General features: G+C 51.8%; 4 protein-coding genes across 4 annotated transcripts; 2 read left to right on the top strand and 2 right to left on the bottom strand.

The window, feature by feature from the left end:
- The first annotated feature begins 384 nt into the window (after window positions 1-384).
- On the top strand, window positions 385-2,690 carry NDUFA6 (NADH:ubiquinone oxidoreductase subunit A6). The gene is made up of 3 exons (XM_066550270.1): window positions 385-557; window positions 731-846; window positions 2,045-2,690. The coding sequence occupies exons 1-3, from the start codon at window positions 431-433 to the stop codon at window positions 2,174-2,176; spliced, it is 375 nt and encodes a 124-aa protein (XP_066406367.1). The 5' UTR covers window positions 385-430; the 3' UTR covers window positions 2,177-2,690.
- A 1,471-nt stretch (window positions 2,691-4,161) lies between these two features.
- SMDT1 (single-pass membrane protein with aspartate rich tail 1) lies at window positions 4,162-6,710 on the bottom strand. Its single transcript, XM_066550271.1, has 3 exons — window positions 6,502-6,710; window positions 5,812-5,952; window positions 4,162-4,456 (listed from the first exon to the last, which is right to left on the bottom strand). Exons 1-2 carry the CDS (start codon window positions 6,661-6,663, stop codon window positions 5,815-5,817), a joined length of 300 nt encoding a protein of 99 aa, XP_066406368.1. The 5' UTR covers window positions 6,664-6,710; the 3' UTR covers window positions 4,162-4,456; window positions 5,812-5,814.
- Window positions 6,711-6,940: 230 nt separating this feature from the next.
- Window positions 6,941-13,295, bottom strand: PHETA2 (PH domain containing endocytic trafficking adaptor 2). Its single transcript, XM_066549889.1, has 3 exons — window positions 13,225-13,295; window positions 12,156-12,251; window positions 6,941-11,632 (listed from the first exon to the last, which is right to left on the bottom strand). Exon 3 carries the CDS (start codon window positions 11,622-11,624, stop codon window positions 10,824-10,826), a length of 801 nt encoding a protein of 266 aa, XP_066405986.1. The 5' UTR covers window positions 11,625-11,632; window positions 12,156-12,251; window positions 13,225-13,295; the 3' UTR covers window positions 6,941-10,823.
- A 342-nt stretch (window positions 13,296-13,637) lies between these two features.
- Window positions 13,638-19,333, top strand: NAGA (alpha-N-acetylgalactosaminidase). The gene is given in 10 exon segments (XM_066550874.1): window positions 13,638-13,703; window positions 13,706-13,780; window positions 13,783-13,967; window positions 14,332-14,506; window positions 14,649-14,826; window positions 15,099-15,193; window positions 15,871-16,032; window positions 16,494-16,691; window positions 16,903-17,046; window positions 17,303-19,333. Coding segments are annotated over 10 exon segments (1,461 nt in total). The 3' UTR covers window positions 17,486-19,333.
- The last annotated feature ends 242 nt before the right edge of the window (window positions 19,334-19,575 follow it).

Genomic DNA, 19,575 nt, shown 5'->3' with positions numbered 1-19,575 from the left:
CTCCCGGCACTCGCTTATTTGGATAAAACGTGGGTATAGCTAAAGTAGGGAGTGTCTTTTCCAGCACGCAAGAGTGACTGAGAGAAAGTCCACTTGCCTGACCGACCGAACAGCAGCCGATGGCGGCGCTCCAGGGCAAAGGGAACAAATGGCTCGCTCCAAGTCACAGCCCCAGCCCTGCCCTGAGGGAGGAGCGGGCTCTGAGGGGCGGGGCAGACCCACGGCCTCAGGAGGCGGGGCCCGGTGTGGCCCCAGCCAGCAGCTGCTCAGTCCCTTGCACGGTGATTGGGTGATTGGCGTTTCTTCCGACCAATCGAATAGGAGGCGGCCGGCCCGAAAGGCTGGAGTGGCAGCTCAGCTGGCCAATAGGAGCAGTTGCCCTGCCCTGTGCATTCCCGCGGGCGGCGGGGAAGGTGGCAGCGGCAGCAAGATGGCGGTGGCTGGCAAGGGAGTGGTGTCGGCCGCCGTGAAGCCGATCTTCAGCCGGGACCTGGGCGAGGCGAAGCGGCGCGTCAGGGAGCTGTACCGGGCCTGGTACCGCGAGGTGCCCAACACGGGTGGGTGAGGGACACGGGGCCTGCCGCGCGGGCTCAAGGTCGGAACGGCCTTAGTGACATTGGTGCAGCCGGACGAGTGACAGTGTAGCGATTTTAGGGTTGAGTTGCGCGTTGCTGGTGGAACAAGTGCAGAACGACGTGGATGACCGCAGTAGGTGTTGTGTTTCTCTTAGTGCACCTGTACCAGCTGGACATCACGGTGAAACAGGGGCGGAACAAGGTGCGGGAGATGTTCATGAAGAACGCCCACGTTACGGATCCACGCGTGATAGACATGCTGGTTATTAAGGTACACACAGTTACTTCTGATTTGTTGAAGCTGCAGAGAACGTGGTTGATGGTGGTGAGTGTGATGGAGGAGAGGAACAAGTTTGTACCAGCCTGTCTATGGAGTGGTTGTCTCTTGCACTTGGATTGGTAATATCTGTGTCAGCAAACCTGTTGATAAGGGATTGGATGGCTTTAGAATTCAGCAAGTGTATGTCAAGCAATGCGACAATTAAAATACTAAGTTTGTTCCTTTTTTTTTGTTGCTTGCTTGCTTGCTCGCCCTTTTTTTAACAACAAAGGGAAAATAGGTGCTGCTCACTAGTTTACTATTAAAAATGAACTTTCTTCCCTCTACAGTCCTTCATTGGATCGGAAAATAGTTTTTTTCGCTGATTCTGAAACATATTACAGTGTCAGTACTTGGTGGGAAGCTGGTTTTGGGTGGCAGAACACTCCGGCTCTGTAACACATCTGATGGTGTTACAGGCCTGAGAGACCTGTCTGCTTCAAAGCAATAGTCAGCACCTCAGGCTTGAAAATGTGTCTGAGCAACAGAAACACCTCTGCAGTTCTAATGCATTAGAAAGCTTCCAAACAATGACTGCCATGCCAACAAAACTCACCTGTTTTGTTTCTTGCATTTCAAGACAATTACTCTGACTTTACAGATGAAAAAATCTGGAAACAAAATCTTAGATAGTATGCTAGGTGGCAATTCTAGGCAGTCTCATTTTGCTCTGTGCTACCATCCTATAAAACGAGTACAAAACAATGAAATTGTGAAGAATTTGCATGTCTCAGTGGCAGTGGTACTGGTGCAAAGCACTTGGCAGCAGTTAATTTTACAGCTGAAGTGTTACTGTTCACCCAAATTCAGTAGAGGCGCTCGAAAGTTAGGAATGTTGTGTAGAATTTTATGGGAGGTGCGGGTCAGGAAAGAAACAAAGCAGGTTTTAAGAAGGAGACAGAGTCTCTTGCCTCTTTCACAGGGCTGGGAAGCTGTGCTGCAGAGAAATCCATGGAAGTACCAAGGCAGGAACAATATATTTGTGTCACAGTGCAGGTGATGCACGCAGGCTGTAGGGGTACAGAACTGTTGATGCAGCTATTATTTGTGTAGGTGTTTTTAAGTTCACTCAAATAACTTTCACAGTACTGCGTGGTTAGACTTGGGCTCTAACTGCCAACTAGTCTAAAATTCTTTTGTGTGTGTGCAGGGAAAAATGGAGCTTCAAGAAACCATTCATGTCTGGAAGCAGAGGACTCATGTCATGCGGTACTTCCACGAGACGGAAACCCCGCAACCTAAAGACTTTCTGTCCAAATTCTATGCGGGCCACAATCCCTGAGGAACTGACTCTGTGTCTTCCTGCCTTATATTACAAATAAAGTTCTATACAATAGAAAAAAAAATCCATACCAAGAGATTCTCTAGCATCTTAAGAGCCTAATGACCAGGCGAATCCAGAGCATGTGCAAGCCATTATGATCTGTTTGAAGAGCTGTCATTTCCTAGTTTTGCCAGTGTGTATTTTCAGTGGATGGCATTTATCCCATCACTTGCCCTGGGTTGTCTGCTGAATAACCACAACACAGCCTGGCAGCTGGTCTTTGTGCTTAGCCTGCAGCCCCATCTGTAGATGTTAGCTCTGTGAGGAAAAGGGCAGAAATGTTCTTGTGCTTGAGGTATATGTGTATTTATGCGGTGTCTTGGAATTTCATCCTATGACTTTGTTGACCTTGTGTTTTTTATTGGACATTAGTCTCCTTCATTTCTCACAGAGAAAATATCCTAATGGTAGGCAAATAAATCCTTGTGCAATAAAACATCAGCAGAGTCCATTTCTCTGCTGTAAAATGAAATTTCCTGGAAAAAGGGGATTTGTACTGTTTTCTAGAATAGGAAGGCTCTGTAAGAGCTTCTGAAGCTTAGCAGGAGAAGGTGTCCTGCCATCACCTCATCCACTGAATCAGGAATTACTAGTTCCCTTTTGAGAGGGATAAGGAGAATTTATTCTCTCAGCAGAGAACAGGTTTTCAGCAAGTAACTGGGTGCTCTTCCAGATGTGCCCAGCACTGGATGTTTGTAGTACACTCAAAATTCTTTTTTCCAGCCTAAATAAACATCTTTTTATCCTGTAAGTCCTGGGGCTTTCTTCCCCATGAGGACTGTAACACAGCACTCCTCAGGGATGTGTACAGAGCTACCTTGGGGCTCCAGGGTTGGCATGTTTTTAAGAAGAGGGTTGACGAAGTCAGGAGGGGCCCAGGAGGGACAAAGCAGTGAAAAGGATTTTGGCAGCGTGTAAAACAGAAGTAGGTACATATTTGGCTCCCAAGAGCAGATAAACTGGAACAACTGCTTCTCAGGTGGCATTGGGCAAGGAGGGGGCAACTCAGATACCAAGTGACTCAAGAACCTGACAGCTGCCTTTAGCTGCAGCTCTTGGGTTACTCAGATTACAGGCTCCCTTTTGTCTAGTAGCCATGCTGGAGAGTAATTGAGCAAACATTAGAAGCTGTGCCAAAGAATAAGGGAACAAATGTGGTGTTGGAACTATACACTGCTCCCAATTCAACAGCAACACCAACAAGGAAGGAAGAAGTGGGCAATCAAGAGGCCAGATCTAGTCACCAGAAACCATGAGACACTGGGGCAATGCTGGCTTAAGAAAAATAAATTGACCAACCTCTCAAGGTTTCATTTTGAGAGAACAGCTGGTCTGCTGTGACTAAAGATACTCTTCCTATGCCATAACAGCAAAGAAGACCTTTTAAGTCTATGATGCAAGGATTTAAGTGCAATAGCAAACACTTTTATGAAAAGAGGAGTTGAAGCTCATACAGTGAAGAAAACAAATACCTTAGGGCTCTTTCAGAAGGAAGTACTAAACTACCTAGGAAATATTAGATACCTGGAGCCAGTGTTAAGAGATGAAATGCTATAAAACACATGAACAAGTTCATTTGCAACTTGTGAACTCAACCTTTTACCAAAGCCACTCAAGAGTTTTAACTCTGTGATGATAATACATCTTTCATCTTCAGTGAGGTGAAGTTTATGATACAGTCCCCATCAGATACAGCTGCTAGGTTGTGGAACAGTGCCATTGTCAATGTGCACTCCATTCTTTAACAGGGCTGTGTTGTGGGGCTGCTGCTTCCCCTAGGATTCCACATGTCCTGTAGATCAGTACTGAGTTACTGAAAGGCCTCAAAAGAGAAAATAAGCATGAAGAGAGCCTCCCTACTGGAACACACATCCAGAGATAGAAAGGTTAAGACAGAAGTGCTAGGACATAGGCAAATAATGTATAAAAACACAGGACCAAAGTTGCACATGTCAATCTCTGGGTCTTTAATTTAAAGTGTTTCCCATGTTGCTAATTAAAGGCATCCCAAGCAGTCTCTGATGAGGTGAGCATGTGTGTGCAAGGACGCAGGGCCTATCAAGTACTTCCTTCAACCCTGATTACAGATTTCCAGCATACAGAGATGTGCAGGACACTCACTGGCAAAAGGGGATACAAAGCCCCCTGTCCCCTTTTGGAAGGGCAAAACACAGGTGACAGATGTTGGAACCATTGTTTTGTCAATGGCTTTCTACTTTCTGTTCTTCTGTTCCAGTGCTGCAAATAGAAAAACAAGGTGTTAAAGATACACTACTGAGCTGCAGTCTGCATCCTCCTCCCAAAACTACACAAGATGGGGTTTACATAAAGGGAATTAACAACAGGCTAGTGCAGTCTTTGCAATCTTTTAAGTCTTAGCTTTTAGCTGCACAGTGCATGCTGGAAAGCCCCTTTATCAACTGGAATACATCCACCAAACTGACTATAAATCTACATGATTTACAACTTCTCTTAAAACAGTTTCTTTGTTCTATAAAGAATCAAATACACCCAAACTCAAATCTTTACACAAGAGCAAGCTAAACAGAATAATGGAAAATGGTAGAAAGTGTAGCACAGTGCAGATAAGGGTGAATTATTTCCATTCTTCCTTTCTGCAATACGTCTGAATGGTCCAACTACTCCAGTGTTGTAACACCCAGCAGACAGTTTGTTCTGATGGGTTCTGGAATGCTCTTAAATTGTTCACCTATATCAGAATTTCAGACAGTACATGATTCTGTTTTAAAAGAGTCATTCTCTGTGTTAGGAGAAGACTTTTAAACAGGTAAACAAGTAAAACAAAATAATGGAATCTTTTAGGTTGGAAAAGACCTTCAAGTTCATTGAGTCCCAGTTGCTAACCCAGTACTGCCAAGTCCACTGCTAAACTATGTCCTTAAATGCCTCATCTACACCTTCTCTAAATACCTCCAGGGCATGTGACTCCACCACTTACTTCCCTGGGCAGCCTGCTCCAATGCTGGACAACCCTTTCCCTGAAGAAATGTTTCCTAATATCTAATCTAAACATCCCCTAGCAAAACCTGAGGCTATTTCCTCTTGTCCTGTTGCTTGTTATTTGGGAAAAGAGACTGAACCCTACCTGGCTGCAGCCTCCTTTCAGGTAGTTGTAGAGAGTGATAAGCTCTCCCCTGAGCCTTCTTTTCACCAGGCTAAACAGCCCCAGCTCCCTCAGCCACTCTTCATAGCAGGTGTGCTTCAGACTCAGCAGCTCTGCTGTCCTTCTTTGGGTGTGTAATGTAGGAACACTGAAGTCTCTCTGTTGTCTGCAGTACAGATACCTCACTGACTACATTTTATTTCTGATTCAGCTGGCAAGATCTAAAACACCATCACTTTTTTCAGTCTCTAAGAAATGCCTGGCATGGAGATTGCACAGATACCAGTCTGGCCTACTCTGGTACGAAACAAAAAATTTCATAGCCAAAGGCATATCCGTGTCCATGTGTTTAACTGCAAGTGTATCTTTTAAGCTGTTGCTGGCTGTATTTCCTTGTCTGAGATTCTCCTCCCTGCCCCAAGCCAAACGGGAAGCACAAATTAGATTGCTGGTGTAGTTAATGACATACCCTTTAATCATCGTCATCGTCATCCTCTGGGACAAAGATATCATGTTCTTCAAGTAAGGCTGCAAAGTTCTTACTGATCTGAGTGCCAACATACAGGAAAGGGATCACGACGCTGAACACTCTGAGGAGGCCGAAGGGCGTCTGTAAGGAGTCGATTGTAAAAAGTGGATCTTTACATCCAAGCAAGTCGCACTGTGGCTGAACCGGCGCACTCCCGGCTCCCCAGGCACCCGGAGGGCCCGGGGAGCGGCCCGCAGAACGATTTGCGTCCCCGCAGTGCCAAGTACCGCGCTTTATGATCGCATTAATTATAGCGTTACAAACACTCCCGCACCAGCGAGCGGGCAGCCCGGGGCGGGCAGGGAACACCCGTGGCTTAGGGAGGGGGGGCGGTCGCCGGTGACAAAGGGCGGCGCGTAGGCGGGTATTGATGTCCCCCGTGCGTCGCAGCGCTGCCTGGCTCGGGGGGACGTGGGGGACACGGGCCCGGCGAGCCCCGCACGCTCGGGGGCCGCTCCCGTCTCCCTCCCGCTGCCGAGTGCTTCCACATCCCCGCCCGCAGTCCCCCGCTCATTGGTCCCAGGCACTGTCACTCACTTCCACGGTCCCACCCACAGCAGCTGCGCCCGCACCGATTGGCCACCGCTGCCGCCCGTTGCTCTCGCCTCCGCCCGCTCGCCCCTCACTCACCTTAACCGGCTTGGGCAAAATGGCGCCGCTGCGGGTTACGGTGGCGCCCCGGGAGGGCACCAGCGGCACGGCCGGGGCCGGGGCCCGGCCCGGCCCGCTCCAGCCCGCTCGCCCCGAGCGAACCACGGTAGCCGCCAGGAGCCGCCGGGCTGCCGCTGCCATCGTCCCGCCTGCCCCGAGACGCGGCCCAGCCCAGGCGTCACCTGGGATCTCGCGAGGCTTGTGGGGAGGCGGTGATATCAGCACTGCGCATGCTGTGCGCGGGGAGAGGCCGCGCCACCCGGGGGCTGGCGACGTTTCTCGGTGCCCCGGGGGACGGAGGCAGAGAGGGTCCGGGCCGGCCCCCGCCGCCTCCTGGCAAGGGGAAACCGGGCCGGGGGAATGGCCAGGCCCTGCAGACACGCCAGGGGCTCCATGGATCCATTAACAGCGCACGGGCTACAAATCAAACCGGTTTATTCGGCTTCGCGGCATAAAATACAAACTAAACAATGTAATGGGATGCGTAATACAAGTTCCGCGTGTAAAACAAACTCTAAACAATGTAATGCAATGTATAATACAAGTTCCGCGTGTAAAACACAGGCGCATGCAAAACCATCTCCTAAAACAGGGAACACGCCCTACCTAAAACAGAAGCACTTGGAAAGGCAGGATTGGCTCGTAGTGTTTTCCAGGTGATTGTGCGGAGAGAACACGAGTTCGGTGCTGCTGGTGAAAGACGCCCCCGTGCCTTTCAGTGGGGCTTTTTTTCAGCTTCTCTCAAAGGCAGCCGAGAGAGGTAACATTGAGGGGTAGCTCCCCCAGGCACTGTTAGTGCAATAGCTACTGTGACACAAAACGCCTTGGTCATGATTGTCCACCCCATGGCTAAGAGTGGCCACCTTCAGGTAAGAGTAACCGTCAGGTTACTCTTCACCTAGACTCAGTGGAAAACAGCACAGTTTAAAAATAAAATAAAAGATGTGCAGAAATTATACGTCATGGGCTCAAATATGAAATGCCAGCCTCAGAAAAATGTAAGGATTAAGTCAACTATTTTAGCAGGCCATGTCAGAATTGCCCTTCCTCTTTCAATTTCTTTTAAATTTCAGTATCTTCCTCTCATCACCTGTGCACTAAAGAAAACTCTTAGAAAAGGATCTTAGTTCAGTACTTTAAGTGAAGTACCCATTCAACTTCAGCTCACCCTTTGCCTAGGAACCTGTTTAGATAGACATTCTCTACTTTTAAAAATAAAAAGGGAAAGTGGAGGCAGGAGATGAAACAGTCCAAACTTGAATGACTGGAGAAAAACCCTGGGTGGCAATCAGCCTTATTTTGCTGGCAGGGACAATGTGCAATGAAAACTCTCTGCCTTTCCTGTAACAACCTCTGCCTGCAGAAAGACAGACAGGCTGCTCCATTAGCCAGCTGAATGCTCAACCCCAGGAAGCTGAAATCCCGACCTCCTGCCTGGGGGCTGCTTCAAAGGCACTGCCAGCACAAGCAATTCAGCTGGGCTGGCTCCATAGCCCCATCTCTGAGGAGGCACAGCAGCACTCAGGTGCTTCCTGACTAATGAAGCAAGTGGCAGTGATCATTAAAAAACCTGTACTCCTACACAAATTTGGGCAAGGCTCCAACATGGCTGCTACAACAGTGGGAGGGTGAGGAAACCCTGATCAAGCCCATCAAAAGGCCCAGGCATGGATGGCTGGGCTGAGCATAAATGTGGATCGGGATTCAGCCATTTTCTTGTCAGCACTGCAGAATTAAACACAGAATGATTCCAAACACAATGAGATGGGAAGCAGAGCGCAGTGCCTCATTTGCAGGATTTGGGATTTAGCTGGGATATGGGCTAACGCAAAGGTAGGTAGCGTGGAAATTGTGCTGTTTGAATGGGACAGATTAAAGCATTAAATATAAGCTCTTTAGTAGTGTTACGAGCACAATCCTGGCTTATTAAAACACACTAAGCTTCTTAAAAGTGAAACTGCCCTTAAATGAATAATACTGTCTCAGATTCAGTTCTGACAGAACTGGCTTTGTTAATTTATCTTCCCTTTCAAGTCACTCCCAATTCTTGGGTCTCATGTAGGAACTGCCACTACATTTTGATTTGTTTTGGAAGTTGGGTCTTTACTGTCAATCTGCCTTACGTTAATCTGAGACATCAGGAATATTCTCTCTGTATTACATTAAAAAAATATAACCACAGGAAAATGCTTAACAAATTTGACCTTGGTCCCAAAATACCCATGCTCAAGGAGGCACCAGGTAGTGCAATCCCCTGATGCTGCTGTCCTGGCATGGGAAAAGGGACACATTTGCAGCCAGGAATGCTGCAGTACCAAACTTTTCAACCAGCAGGATAGGGAGGCAGAAATGGCCCCTATGTCCAACCAGCTAAGGTGCTGAGGAAGCCAGGGCCTTGTCCCATGGCCACCTGCTCCCAATCTTTCTGAACTATTTTCACAAAAGCCAAAGAAAAAGAATCCTCCCAAACTTAAAGACCCTTGCTGTGAAGTAATACAACCATGAACTGGAGAGGACTGGATTGTGTTACTCCCAAGTGAAGGTTACATTCTCACTGCCCAAAGTCATTTGTAAGATCTAATTTAAGATCTGATTTCCTCTAATATACCATCGAGCTATAATTAGGCAGGAGGCTGGAAGCTCATCATCCAAAACTACCAGAGACATATTTTAAAAGGCACCAAGAGTTAACAGAATTAATTTGATTTCTGCATTGGCTATCTCTACAGGCCATTGCAAAGTAGGAAGCTGAGTGTGTTTAAGTCCAGAAAGGTTCCAGCCAGTCATGATCTGAAATGGGCTTTTGCTTTCCTAGCAAAGCTCTTTAATAAAAAAGGACAATAAAAACAGGTTTAATGTTTTCAGATGGGAAGCATGCAACTTGATAAGGGAGATTTTTAAACCCCATCCCAAGGGTGTTCTAGTCCCTGGACTTGGCACCCACCTACTTGTACCGTGTGCCTTGTGGCCAAGGTTTGTGACCTACTGATGGACAAGTGTGGTTCCACAGTGAGGTGACAGGCATGCCCTCCCTGCAGCCCTCCCAGCCCGCTGGGAGGACAGGATGTGCTGCAGAGATCAGCCAAGCAATGCTGACATGAAATCAGAGGGAAGCGCCGGCAGGCCGGGTGCAGGCTTGGTAGAAGGCAACAACATGGCTCTGACACTGGAGAGGCAAGCCTGGACACTCCCACACCTTCACTTCTCCTCCTGAGACCAGGCCTCTCTCCCTCCCCACCCTTCAAAGACTCTCCTCCAACTGTGCAGCACTGCCAGGAGCTGGGCAGAGCCACAGCACTGAGAGAGGCCCTGCAGGAGTGTGGCTCTGGACACTCTTGGGCAAGCAGCCCCATGAGCTGACTGAGCCCTCTATGGCACTTTGCAGGGGCTGTGGTCTAAACAAAAGCTGAGAAATTTACTCCTGCCCAGGCAAAGAGGCTTTAGCATCCCTGTATAGGAACAGGGAAACCTTGAGCCAGAGATATTGGCAGGCTTGGTTACCGCTTGACAGAGTCCAGATCAGCCCTGGGGTGATCCTGGTGTCCTTCTGAGGCTTCAGGCCAAGCTCTGTGTCTCCATTTCAGGCTTGCTGCTGAGTATGAGCACATAAAGAGAACTGTTGCAAGACCATGATATCCACATCCTGAAGGATTTAGCTGAAATAAGGGTTAGTGCAGATGAAAGCAAAAAAAACTATGCAAAAGCCCCAGCTGCTGTGCCAGCAACAGCTGCAGAGGCTCACACGTCCTGTAGTGAGAGAGGCACAAGGCTGGAGGCACGCGCCGGGGCCAGTGGCCTGTCAGAGGCACTTCACAAGAGCCCAGCCTTATCTGCAGCAAAAGAACAAAGGCAGAAGGACTTTGGCACAAGACTACAGACAGTAATAAGTACTGACCAAAAGCAAACTTCCACACTGAGAAACAAAACAAAAACAACAAGAAAAAAAAGTGGTGAAGGAGAGGTAGGGGTGAAACACCCGGAGCATCCACCGTGTCAGGACAGCAAGTGGCCAAGCCTGTTGGCTGAGGTTCATTGCTGATTTGGGCAGCTCCTATTTCCAGCAGAGAGAGTTTAAGTAAAGGTGGCTCCCGGTGTTACACACTCTCTGGCTGTATAAAGCCTTGTGGAAATTAATATGTGAGGTTTAGAGATTTAAGTCCCTCCCAAGTGAAGCACACACACATCACACTCAGCCATTCAGGAGGGCAGGGGGCAAGCAGTGTCCCTCACTTTACTCTTCCTGCATGCAGGACAGGCTGCCAGGCATCAGCTGGCCAGTGACTTGTGTCCTGTGCCCCCAGTCACGGGTGTCCCCTCTTCTGCCTCTCCTGCCACTCCCGCCTCAGCACTGCGATCTCCTGCCCGTACCAGTTGTGCAGCTTGGAGAAGCAGATGGTTTCTGGTGGCACTGGGCTCTCCAGCATGGCTGGTGAGAGGCCAGGTGCTGGGGATCCTGTGGCACTGCTGGCGGCCGAGCGCCGGCGTGGAGGCAGGGGCGGGGGCTTTGTTTGCCCCCCATCGTAGTCAGGGCAGGTGGCTCCACCAGCGACACAACCACCACTACTCCATGTGGAGTAGCCATTCTCCAGGGTGGTGGGCTTCTCCTGGAGAGGCTGCAAGGCAGGGTTGGAGAGATGCCTCTTCCTGCCAGAGGAGGAGGACCTCCTTGGAGACTTACGGCAAGCAGCCAAGCTCTTGCAGGCCTCCTCCAGCTGCTTCTCCAGCTCCCTCACCACCAGCCGCATGTAGTCGAAGCTGGCCCGTGAGAGTGCCTTCACCCAGGCCTCCATGGCAGCCTGCCCGTCAGCCACCAGCACATAGGCCCTGGCACCAGCGTCATCAAAGCGGATGGCAAAGGCAAACTCCTCAGCGGCCTCGCACAGCTCCACGGTGCAGCCCTCCAGGACCACCAGCCCCATGGGCTCCCGGCTCTCCCGCTCCTCGAAGTAGAAGAGGAGGTTGCCCTTGAGGACGAACCAGCGGCGCTGGTAGGAGGTGCCATGGTGGTGGTGCCGCTCCACCCGCTTGCGCAGAAAGCCGGTGTGGTCGGCTGGCGAGTCGCAGGTGGCGTAGTGGGCCACGCTCCGCTCATTCAGCTTCATCGCCCCACCTAGGAGGAGAGGAGAGAGGGGGAAGAGGTTGTCTTGGTGTGAGGAGCATGTCACTGGCCCCACCAGAAGAGGCCTGATCCTGCTCCAGGGAAAAGCAGCCCCCATTCCAGCAGCCACTGACACAGGACAGCGTCTAACCCAGCAGGTACCCTACAAAGGGCAGGCTGGTTCCTCGCTGCTGCAAAGAGGAGGTCACTACCAGAGCCTCATCACCCAGACACCTGCCTTCTCTGTGAATGCCAACACCGCTGTTTAATTTCTTATTCCACAGGTGACCTACTTTGCTGGTTTTAATGGGGCACATCAAAGAAATTTGCCTCTCTGCCTGCAAGGCACTCATTTTGCTCTCTATTAGAAGGCAGGATAAGGAGGGTGTTTCAGACCCAAGGGCTCTGGAATTTACACTTCTGTCCCCTTTCCCTACTCCCTGTCTCCATGCAGGACCACCCACCCCCACCGGCCCTCCTGGAACAACTGCCAGCTTCAGCAGGTTCACTAGCAGTGGGATGCAAGGTGCCGTACCAGCTGTGCAGGTCAGACTGCAAACCCTCGCTGTCTTCCTTGGCCAGGCTGCTCCCTAGCTGAGGGTGTCTGAGGCTTTGGCGTGATGAGCACCATCTTTGGTGGAGGAAAAGGATGAAGAAGAAGGAGTTATGAACCAGAACAGTTTGGGACTGACAGAGCTAAGTGTTGTGTCACTCCCACCTCAGAATCCAGGGTCCTCAGCGCAGGCAAGCTGCACTGGAAACTGGGATAGCAAAACTGGGGGAACATGCACTTGCTTCAAAGCCTGAGCCCTATCCCAGCTCAGGCCAGTGCTCCTGTGGGTTTGTTTTCTGGCTCCTGGGTTTGTTTTGGGTTTATTAAAGGAAAAAAATAAATGTTTTGCAGAAGCTGTCACTGCCCCATTTGTGGAGGCCCTTTGGTAGGCAACTCAGCAAGTCAAGGAGGATAGAGCCTTGAGGGGCAGAGCCAGCACAAACCTTTGTGCTTTGTTCAATTGCAAAAGGATTTCCAACCGCTAAAACTCCACACATAGAAATATGCAGAAAACAAACCACAGCCACCACTCCCAGAACAGATCTGGGCACTAGGAGCTCCTCACTGCTGAGCAACATCCAGAATCCCTCCTGGAGCCCCTCTCTCCCATCAGGGCTTGTGGGGCACGGCTGAGGACATGGGGGCACGGACCCCCGCTGAAAAATGCCCAAGACCCCGATCAGACACAAGGAAAGGCTGTTCCCTGGAGGTGCTCTGCCCTGGGGAGCTTCCAGCCTGGCACACTGTGGCTGCGGACAGCCGGGGCGGCGCAGGCCGGCCCTGACGCGGGGGGGCTGCGGGGGTCCCACGTGTGCCGTGCTGGGCTCTGTCTTTGTGTGCGGGCGCACGCCCGTGCGATGGGGCTGCGTGTCTTTGTGAATGTTTGTGCCCCTCCATGGGTGAGTTCGTCGTGTGGCTGCGACCCCCGCGGCCCCGCCGCCGCTCCCGCCCCGCCGCCGCCCTGCCCCGGCCCGGCCCCGGCGCCACCTGGCCCTTCCCCAGCGCCTCCCGTGCGACGGCGGGACCCCGGCCCCTGCCCGGCCCGGCTCACCTCCGGCCGCTGCTGCTCGGCGGTGCGGGGCCCCGGCCCTGCCGCGGCCGGGCGGGGAAGGCTCCTGCGGCTGCTGGGGCCGTCCCGCCGCGCCGGCAGCACCGCCCCGCCAGCGGCCAGGGGGCAGCGGGGGGGCCGGGGACACCGCAGCCAGACCGGAGCCGAGTCCTCCCGCACCCCTTCGCTCAGCCCGACACCTCTGCGGGGTCGCAACCTGGGGGGGACCTAAACCCCCGCTCCGAGTCACTATGGGGTGCAGCAGGCACGGGGGCGGCGGTGACAGGGTGCCAGCAACGCGGTGCAGCGGCAGTGGGGTGCAGTAGGGGCTGGGCGCAGTGCTATAGGCACCGGCTACGGGGTGCAGCCACAGTGGGGTGCAGCACGGACAGGGTCCAGGTGGGAGAGCGATATTAATGGGGCGGCACGGCTGTGGGCTGCAGTACCGGCGGGGCGCGGTAGCTGCGGGCGGGCGGGAGGGAAGGAGGCGTGGGCGGTCCGTCAGCTGATGCGGACGGCATCATGTGAGCGGGGCCGGGCCGGGAGAGCCGCTCCATGCTCCGTGCCGCGGCGGCAGCAGCAGCAGCGATGGAGGCGGTGGTACTGAGCGGGCTGGCCCTGGCCCTGGCGCTGCCCTCCGTGGCCCTGGAGAACGGGCTGGCGCGCACTCCCCCCATGGGCTGGATGTCCTGGGAGAGGTTCCGCTGCAACGTGGACTGCCAGGCGGATCCCCACAACTGCATCAGGTCAGTGGATGGGGCTCGGTCAGGTCGAACTTCAGGCCCGGGATGGCTCTGGCACCGTCTGGGTCTCTGGGACCCCGCGGTGGATGGTGCATGGGAGGCGGGAGGCTCAGACGCCCCGGTGCTGGGCCGGAGAGCCCCCAGAGCTGAAGGATGTGGCCAGGCTTTTCAGGCAGCCGGGGAAACGCTTCCCCCTCGGTGAGGTCAATAAACACGGATAGGCTTTAAATAGGAGCGCTGGAGATCCTCCTATGGCCCGGATCAGCCCTCCAGAGCCCCCAGTTAACCCCAAATCCCTCTGCCTGCCTCACCTGCTGAGGCACGAGGGTCGCAGGGTCTCAGCCTGCCATGCCTCGTCAATCCACAGCGAACAGCTCTTCTTTGAGATGGCAGACCGGCTGGCAGAGGATGGCTGGAGGGAGCTGGGCTACGAGTACATCAACATTGATGACTGCTGGTCTGCTAAGCAGCGGGATGCAGCCGGACAGCTGGTTCCCGACCCCAAGAGATTTCCCAGCGGAATTAAGGCTCTGGCTGACTATGTGAGTGCCTGCTGGAGGCCACTGGGGATCTCTGTCCCCATGCCAGTATGGTGGGAGAGCTGGGAAGGAAAAGAGGACTCTGGTACCTGGGAGACACCTTGGATCCCTTCATTTGCTCCTTGCAGCTCTGTTTTCCTCACAGGTCCATGCCAGGGGCCTGAAGTTGGGCATTTATGGTGACCTGGGCATTTTCACCTGTGGGGGCTACCCAGGCACCACGTTGGAAAATGTGAAGCAGGATGCCCAGACCTTTGCAGCGTGGGGTGTAGACATGCTGAAGCTGGATGGGTGCTACTCGTCCACAGAGGAGCAGGCAAAGGGTAAAAGTTGACCAGCCTCTGGCATTCCTTTCCCTACTGCTTGGGGTGGGGCAGCTGGCCCTCTACAGCAGCACCGGGCCAGCCAGCTCTTCCCTTGTGCCTCCTATTGCAACTGTTGGGAAAAGAGGCCGGAGTTTGTGTGCCCTGGAGCTGGTATAAGGAAGTAAGCCAGGCTAGCCTGGTATTCCCCGTGCTGGGTGGGCTGGGACAAAGGCTACTGGGACATGGGCTGCTGCCAACCCCTTCACTGGTTGTCATCTTCTCTCCCTAAGGATACCCAGAAATGGCGAGGGCCTTGAACGCCACAGGCCGCCCCATTGTCTACTCCTGCAGCTGGCCAGCATATCAGGGGGGTCTTCCCCCCAAGGTAGGGGTTTTTCCATCTGTTGGCAAGTTCCCATGTCCCCTGTGCTGGAGGAGCTCTTGCTGGAGCACCAGGAACAGGGTGTTACACCCCACTTAATTTTCCACCCTTGGATGGTGCTGCAGGTCCCAGAGGGAATGTGGTCTTCCTGCCAGGCACCTGGGGACACTTGGGGGTCCCAATACGGCTAGGTGATGGGAGTTTGTGGGAAGAAGGCTCTGGAGTGTATCCTCCCCATTCTAATCAGATGGTGTGGGGTTGGTCCCGACAGTCTTCTTGTGAAACAATCTTGTCTGGTTTCAGTGCTTGAAATAGGATAATCTTCCTAGTATATGTTTCTCGAGAATTGGTTGCTCTCACATATTTCCTCTTTCACTTATTGAGTCAGTCCTGAGCTGCTCTCATTCTTGTAGCTGATAAGTTACCAGATTTTCCAACCCATGGCCTCTGTGGTTGTTTTGCCAGACATCCTGTAGCACTGGGGTGTGCCCAGACATAGTGGGATATGACTCTGTCTTGCCTCCTTACCCTTCCCTCCTTGCCCTTCTCCAGATTCCTCTGTCTTTCACACACTTGCTTGACAGTGCAGCTCTCAACAGTTCAACAGTGCTGCCCCTTCCTCCCCCACCTTGCAGAGCAGCTCTTTTTTGTCTCCTGCCTGACATTGTTCTCCTTGTCAGGTGAACTACACCATCCTGGCAGAGATCTGCAACCTGTGGCGTAACTATGACGACATCCAGGACTCCTGGGAGAGCGTCCTTTCCATCGTGGACTGGTTCTTCACAAACCAGGACGTGCTGCAGCCGGCAGCTGGCCCCGGCCACTGGAACGACCCAGACATGGTGTGGCTGGGTGATGGGTGCTTGGACCCTGTCTGGGGATGAGCATCTCCAGGGATCCCCTTCTAGGGGCAGGGCAAAGGAAGAGCTCCAGGAGCAGGAGCCCTGTTGCTGCAGAGGCAAAGCTGGCGTTGCCCTTGGCTAAGATGTGGGAAAAACCACTGTGGTTGCAATGAACCCTTCACCACTTGAATTTACCTCTCAAGTTCTTCAGGTGTTCTTGTCCTTCCCTGCACAGACTTAGGGCAAATAGTGCCGAAGCAAAGGGTATTAATGAGTGTATGCTGCTAGCAGGGATGAGATCTCCTATGGCAGTGGTGGACTACTTAAGAGGAAGCAAAAGTGTGTGTGAGGTTTCCCTTGTGCATTCCCTCCCAGCAGGAAGCAGCATCACCACAGGTGACAAACAGACAAGTTTCTAACCTTTTTCTGCTACTTCCATCTTTTCGTTGTCTCCTCTCCAGCTCATCATTGGAAACTTTGGCCTTAGCTTCGAGCAGTCACGCTCCCAAATGGCTTTGTGGACAGTGATGGCAGCTCCGCTCCTCATGTCCACGGATCTCCGCACCATCTCCCCCAGTGCCAAGGAGATCCTGCAGAACCGCCTGATGATCCAGATCAACCAGGACCCCCTGGGAATCCAGGGGCGCAGGATTGTCAAGGTTAGGGGGAAAGCAGATGCATTTGGGAGAGCAGACAGGAGTAGCACAGAGCATCAGAATAAGGAGGGAGAGGGAAGCGATGCAGAGAAACGGGAGCAAGAGAGCTGTGGGAGTTGTGGGCCTGCTGGTGTAGCAGCCCCACAGGGCAAAGTCAGAATTCTGTTACACTGTTCCTGGCAACTCTGCCTCACCCACCTATCCCCACCCCTAGGAGAAATCCCAGATTGAGGTGTTTCTGCGCCCACTGTCGCGGGCTGCCAGCGCCCTTGTGTTCTTCAGCCGGAGGACAGACATGCCCTTCCGCTACACCACCAGCCTGGCCAAGCTCCACTTCCCTGAGGATGCTGTGTATGAGGTGAGCCCCACTGACACTGCAGAGCAGGGCAGTCCCATGGCACATGGATCCCCCCTCTTCCCAGATCTCTATGCGATCTGGGAGGGTGAGAGGGAGTACTCCCACTTCATGCCTCTGGGATGAAGGGGCAGCTGCCCACTGGGTCACTCTTCTGTTGCCCACTGCTGTGCCATTTCCCACTATTCCATGTCCGTGACCACAGCTGGACCCCAAGATGAAAGGTCTGGAATTGCTGGTAGCTCCATCTCTCTTTCAGGTACAAGATGTGTATGTTGGGAAGATCGTTGGGGCTTTAAGAACAGCAGACAACTTCTCAGTCGTTATTAACCCCTCGGGGGTGGTGATGTGGTATCTCCGTCCCATGGCACTCCCAGTACAGCCTTGGCATGTTGCCAGACAGCAAGTCCCTGGTGAGGGTTTCCACCCAGCCCTTCTGTGACAGGGCCCAGTGGATGTGGACCAGTGCCAGGGTGAACTGTGAGACTCCAAGGCATGTGGCTCTTCACTGCACAAGTGCCTTCTGCTGGTGAGCCCAGCAGTGCTGGGCAGTGACCATCCCCTGGTACCAGCTTGATGATGTCTGCTCCGTCTGCATAAACCAGGAATTGTTGTTACCCCGCTGCCTAAAGGTGTGCAGAGAATAGTGCCTCAGTGATTGCAAAGCCTTTTCAGATGCTCCTGTGGAAGATGCCATACAAGTAGAGTCCACCACTACTGAAGTTTGTTAGCTCTGACACCTGAGAACTTCATTGCTTTGAGCTGGGTATTACTGGATGCTGCAGGCATTGTTTGAACTACACTTGTAGAAAGGCTTTGGGTGCTTTAGTATTTCCTAGGGTTGAGACATCCCCTTTTCCCCCAGGTGTGTGATGGCATTAACCTCAAGGATCAGACTTGGTCACCTTCTTTCTTTTGCTATAATCAGATTGGTTTAGAATAAGGAGCTGCCAGCTGGGCTGCATCCCTCCCACGTATCCCCACCAGGACCAAGAGCTCTTGGAGGCATAATGGCCCTGTGCGGTGAGGCTTTGGCCTCTAGAATCCTGCTGCCAGGATCCTAGGGGCCAGCACTACTGCACCCTAGTGTGTGTGCTAGCATTGTATTAAAGCCCTTCTGGTAGAAGTTTACAGCAGAGCAAAAATCTCCATGAGCCATGCACAACCCCAGGAGCCATGCTGTGGTACACACCAAAAACTGCAGAGCCATAGCACTTTGTGTAGGAGTGCTGGCAGGAAGATGCTGATACTCAGCTGAGGTAGTCTTTTGGGTTGGGAGTTGGTCACAGATGCCTCCAAGCTGAAAGCTGCATCCTTCTTTCTCTAGAAGGAAATTTCTGCTAAAAGGAGGATCAGATCCTACTTCAGCAGGCTGAAAACTCAGGGTATCTCAGGGAAAGGCTTCTTCTTCCAAGGGCCCTTGTATCCACAGCTCTATCCTGAGGAGGAACCTGCACTAATAAACTGGAAGTGTCAGGACACTCTAAAGCCCTTAACTGCTCCACCTTCATTCAGCAGACTACCCGTGGAAGAGTTCTAGGTGACACAAGATTAAGCCTCAGACTGGGGAAATACCACATTTTAGATTAGGAAAAAATTTCTCTATTTCTATTCAGCTGTGGGATGGTTCCTGGTCATCTGTCCACTCTGGTTCCTGAAGGACCAAACGGTTGATTCTGAATCCTTCCAGGAACTTTGATGTGCAGGCTCAAGATACTGAACACTTCCAGTTCTAATAAGGGAGGACTTGCCAACAAAACAAGGAGCTGGCTTTGTTCTTGGGGAGTGATTGAGGCAAATTGATTGAAATAAAGTGAAGTAGATCATAGACTCTGCTTCATGTGTTGCTAGCTATACCTGCTTGGTTAATGTAGGATTACAGGGTCATTACCTCAAAACAGGAACAACTATGCTAGGAAATAGAACTGGTTTTTGTCACAGACATATTTTATGAAAAATCCTTTCGTTAGGATCTTTTCTCCTGAGAAGCTGAGAGGCCTCAGAAACAAAATCTAAACAATAACTATCTGCTGCTGTGGAATGCAACAGGTGCATCTTTGATTGGTCTCATGTGGTTGTTTTTAATTAATGGCCAATCACAGTCCAGCTGTCTTGGACTCTGGTCAGTCACAAGGTTTTACTATCATTCCTTCATTTCTTTTCTAGCTCTCTGATGAAATCCTTCTTTCTATTCTTTTAGTACAGTTTTAATATATCATTTTCTTTTACTGCTATATATATAATAATATATATTATATATATAATAAAATGATAAATCAGCCTTCTGAAACATGGAGTCAAGATTCTCATCTCTTCCCTTGTCCTGGGACCCTTGAGAACACCACCACAGGTTTCCTGTCAGAAACTGCAGTGATGCAGAGTAGGAAGTGGCTTTCCGGTCGTTACATCATGTTCAGCAGGGTAGCAGCATTCCTTGGCACAACAGTCTATAGCCAAGTGCCATTTTCTTTATTATATATTTATTTTTCCATTGCTGGAAAAAAAATTGCTGCTGAGGAGTTTCTTTTAAGG

This window comes from Molothrus aeneus, chromosome 5 (genome assembly GCF_037042795.1).
Source record: "Molothrus aeneus isolate 106 chromosome 5, BPBGC_Maene_1.0, whole genome shotgun sequence".
Classification (NCBI taxonomy): Eukaryota; Metazoa; Chordata; class Aves; order Passeriformes; family Icteridae; genus Molothrus; species Molothrus aeneus.
The sequence above is the reverse complement of the archived record's forward strand: the minus strand, read 5'-3'. Positions and strand labels throughout refer to the sequence as shown.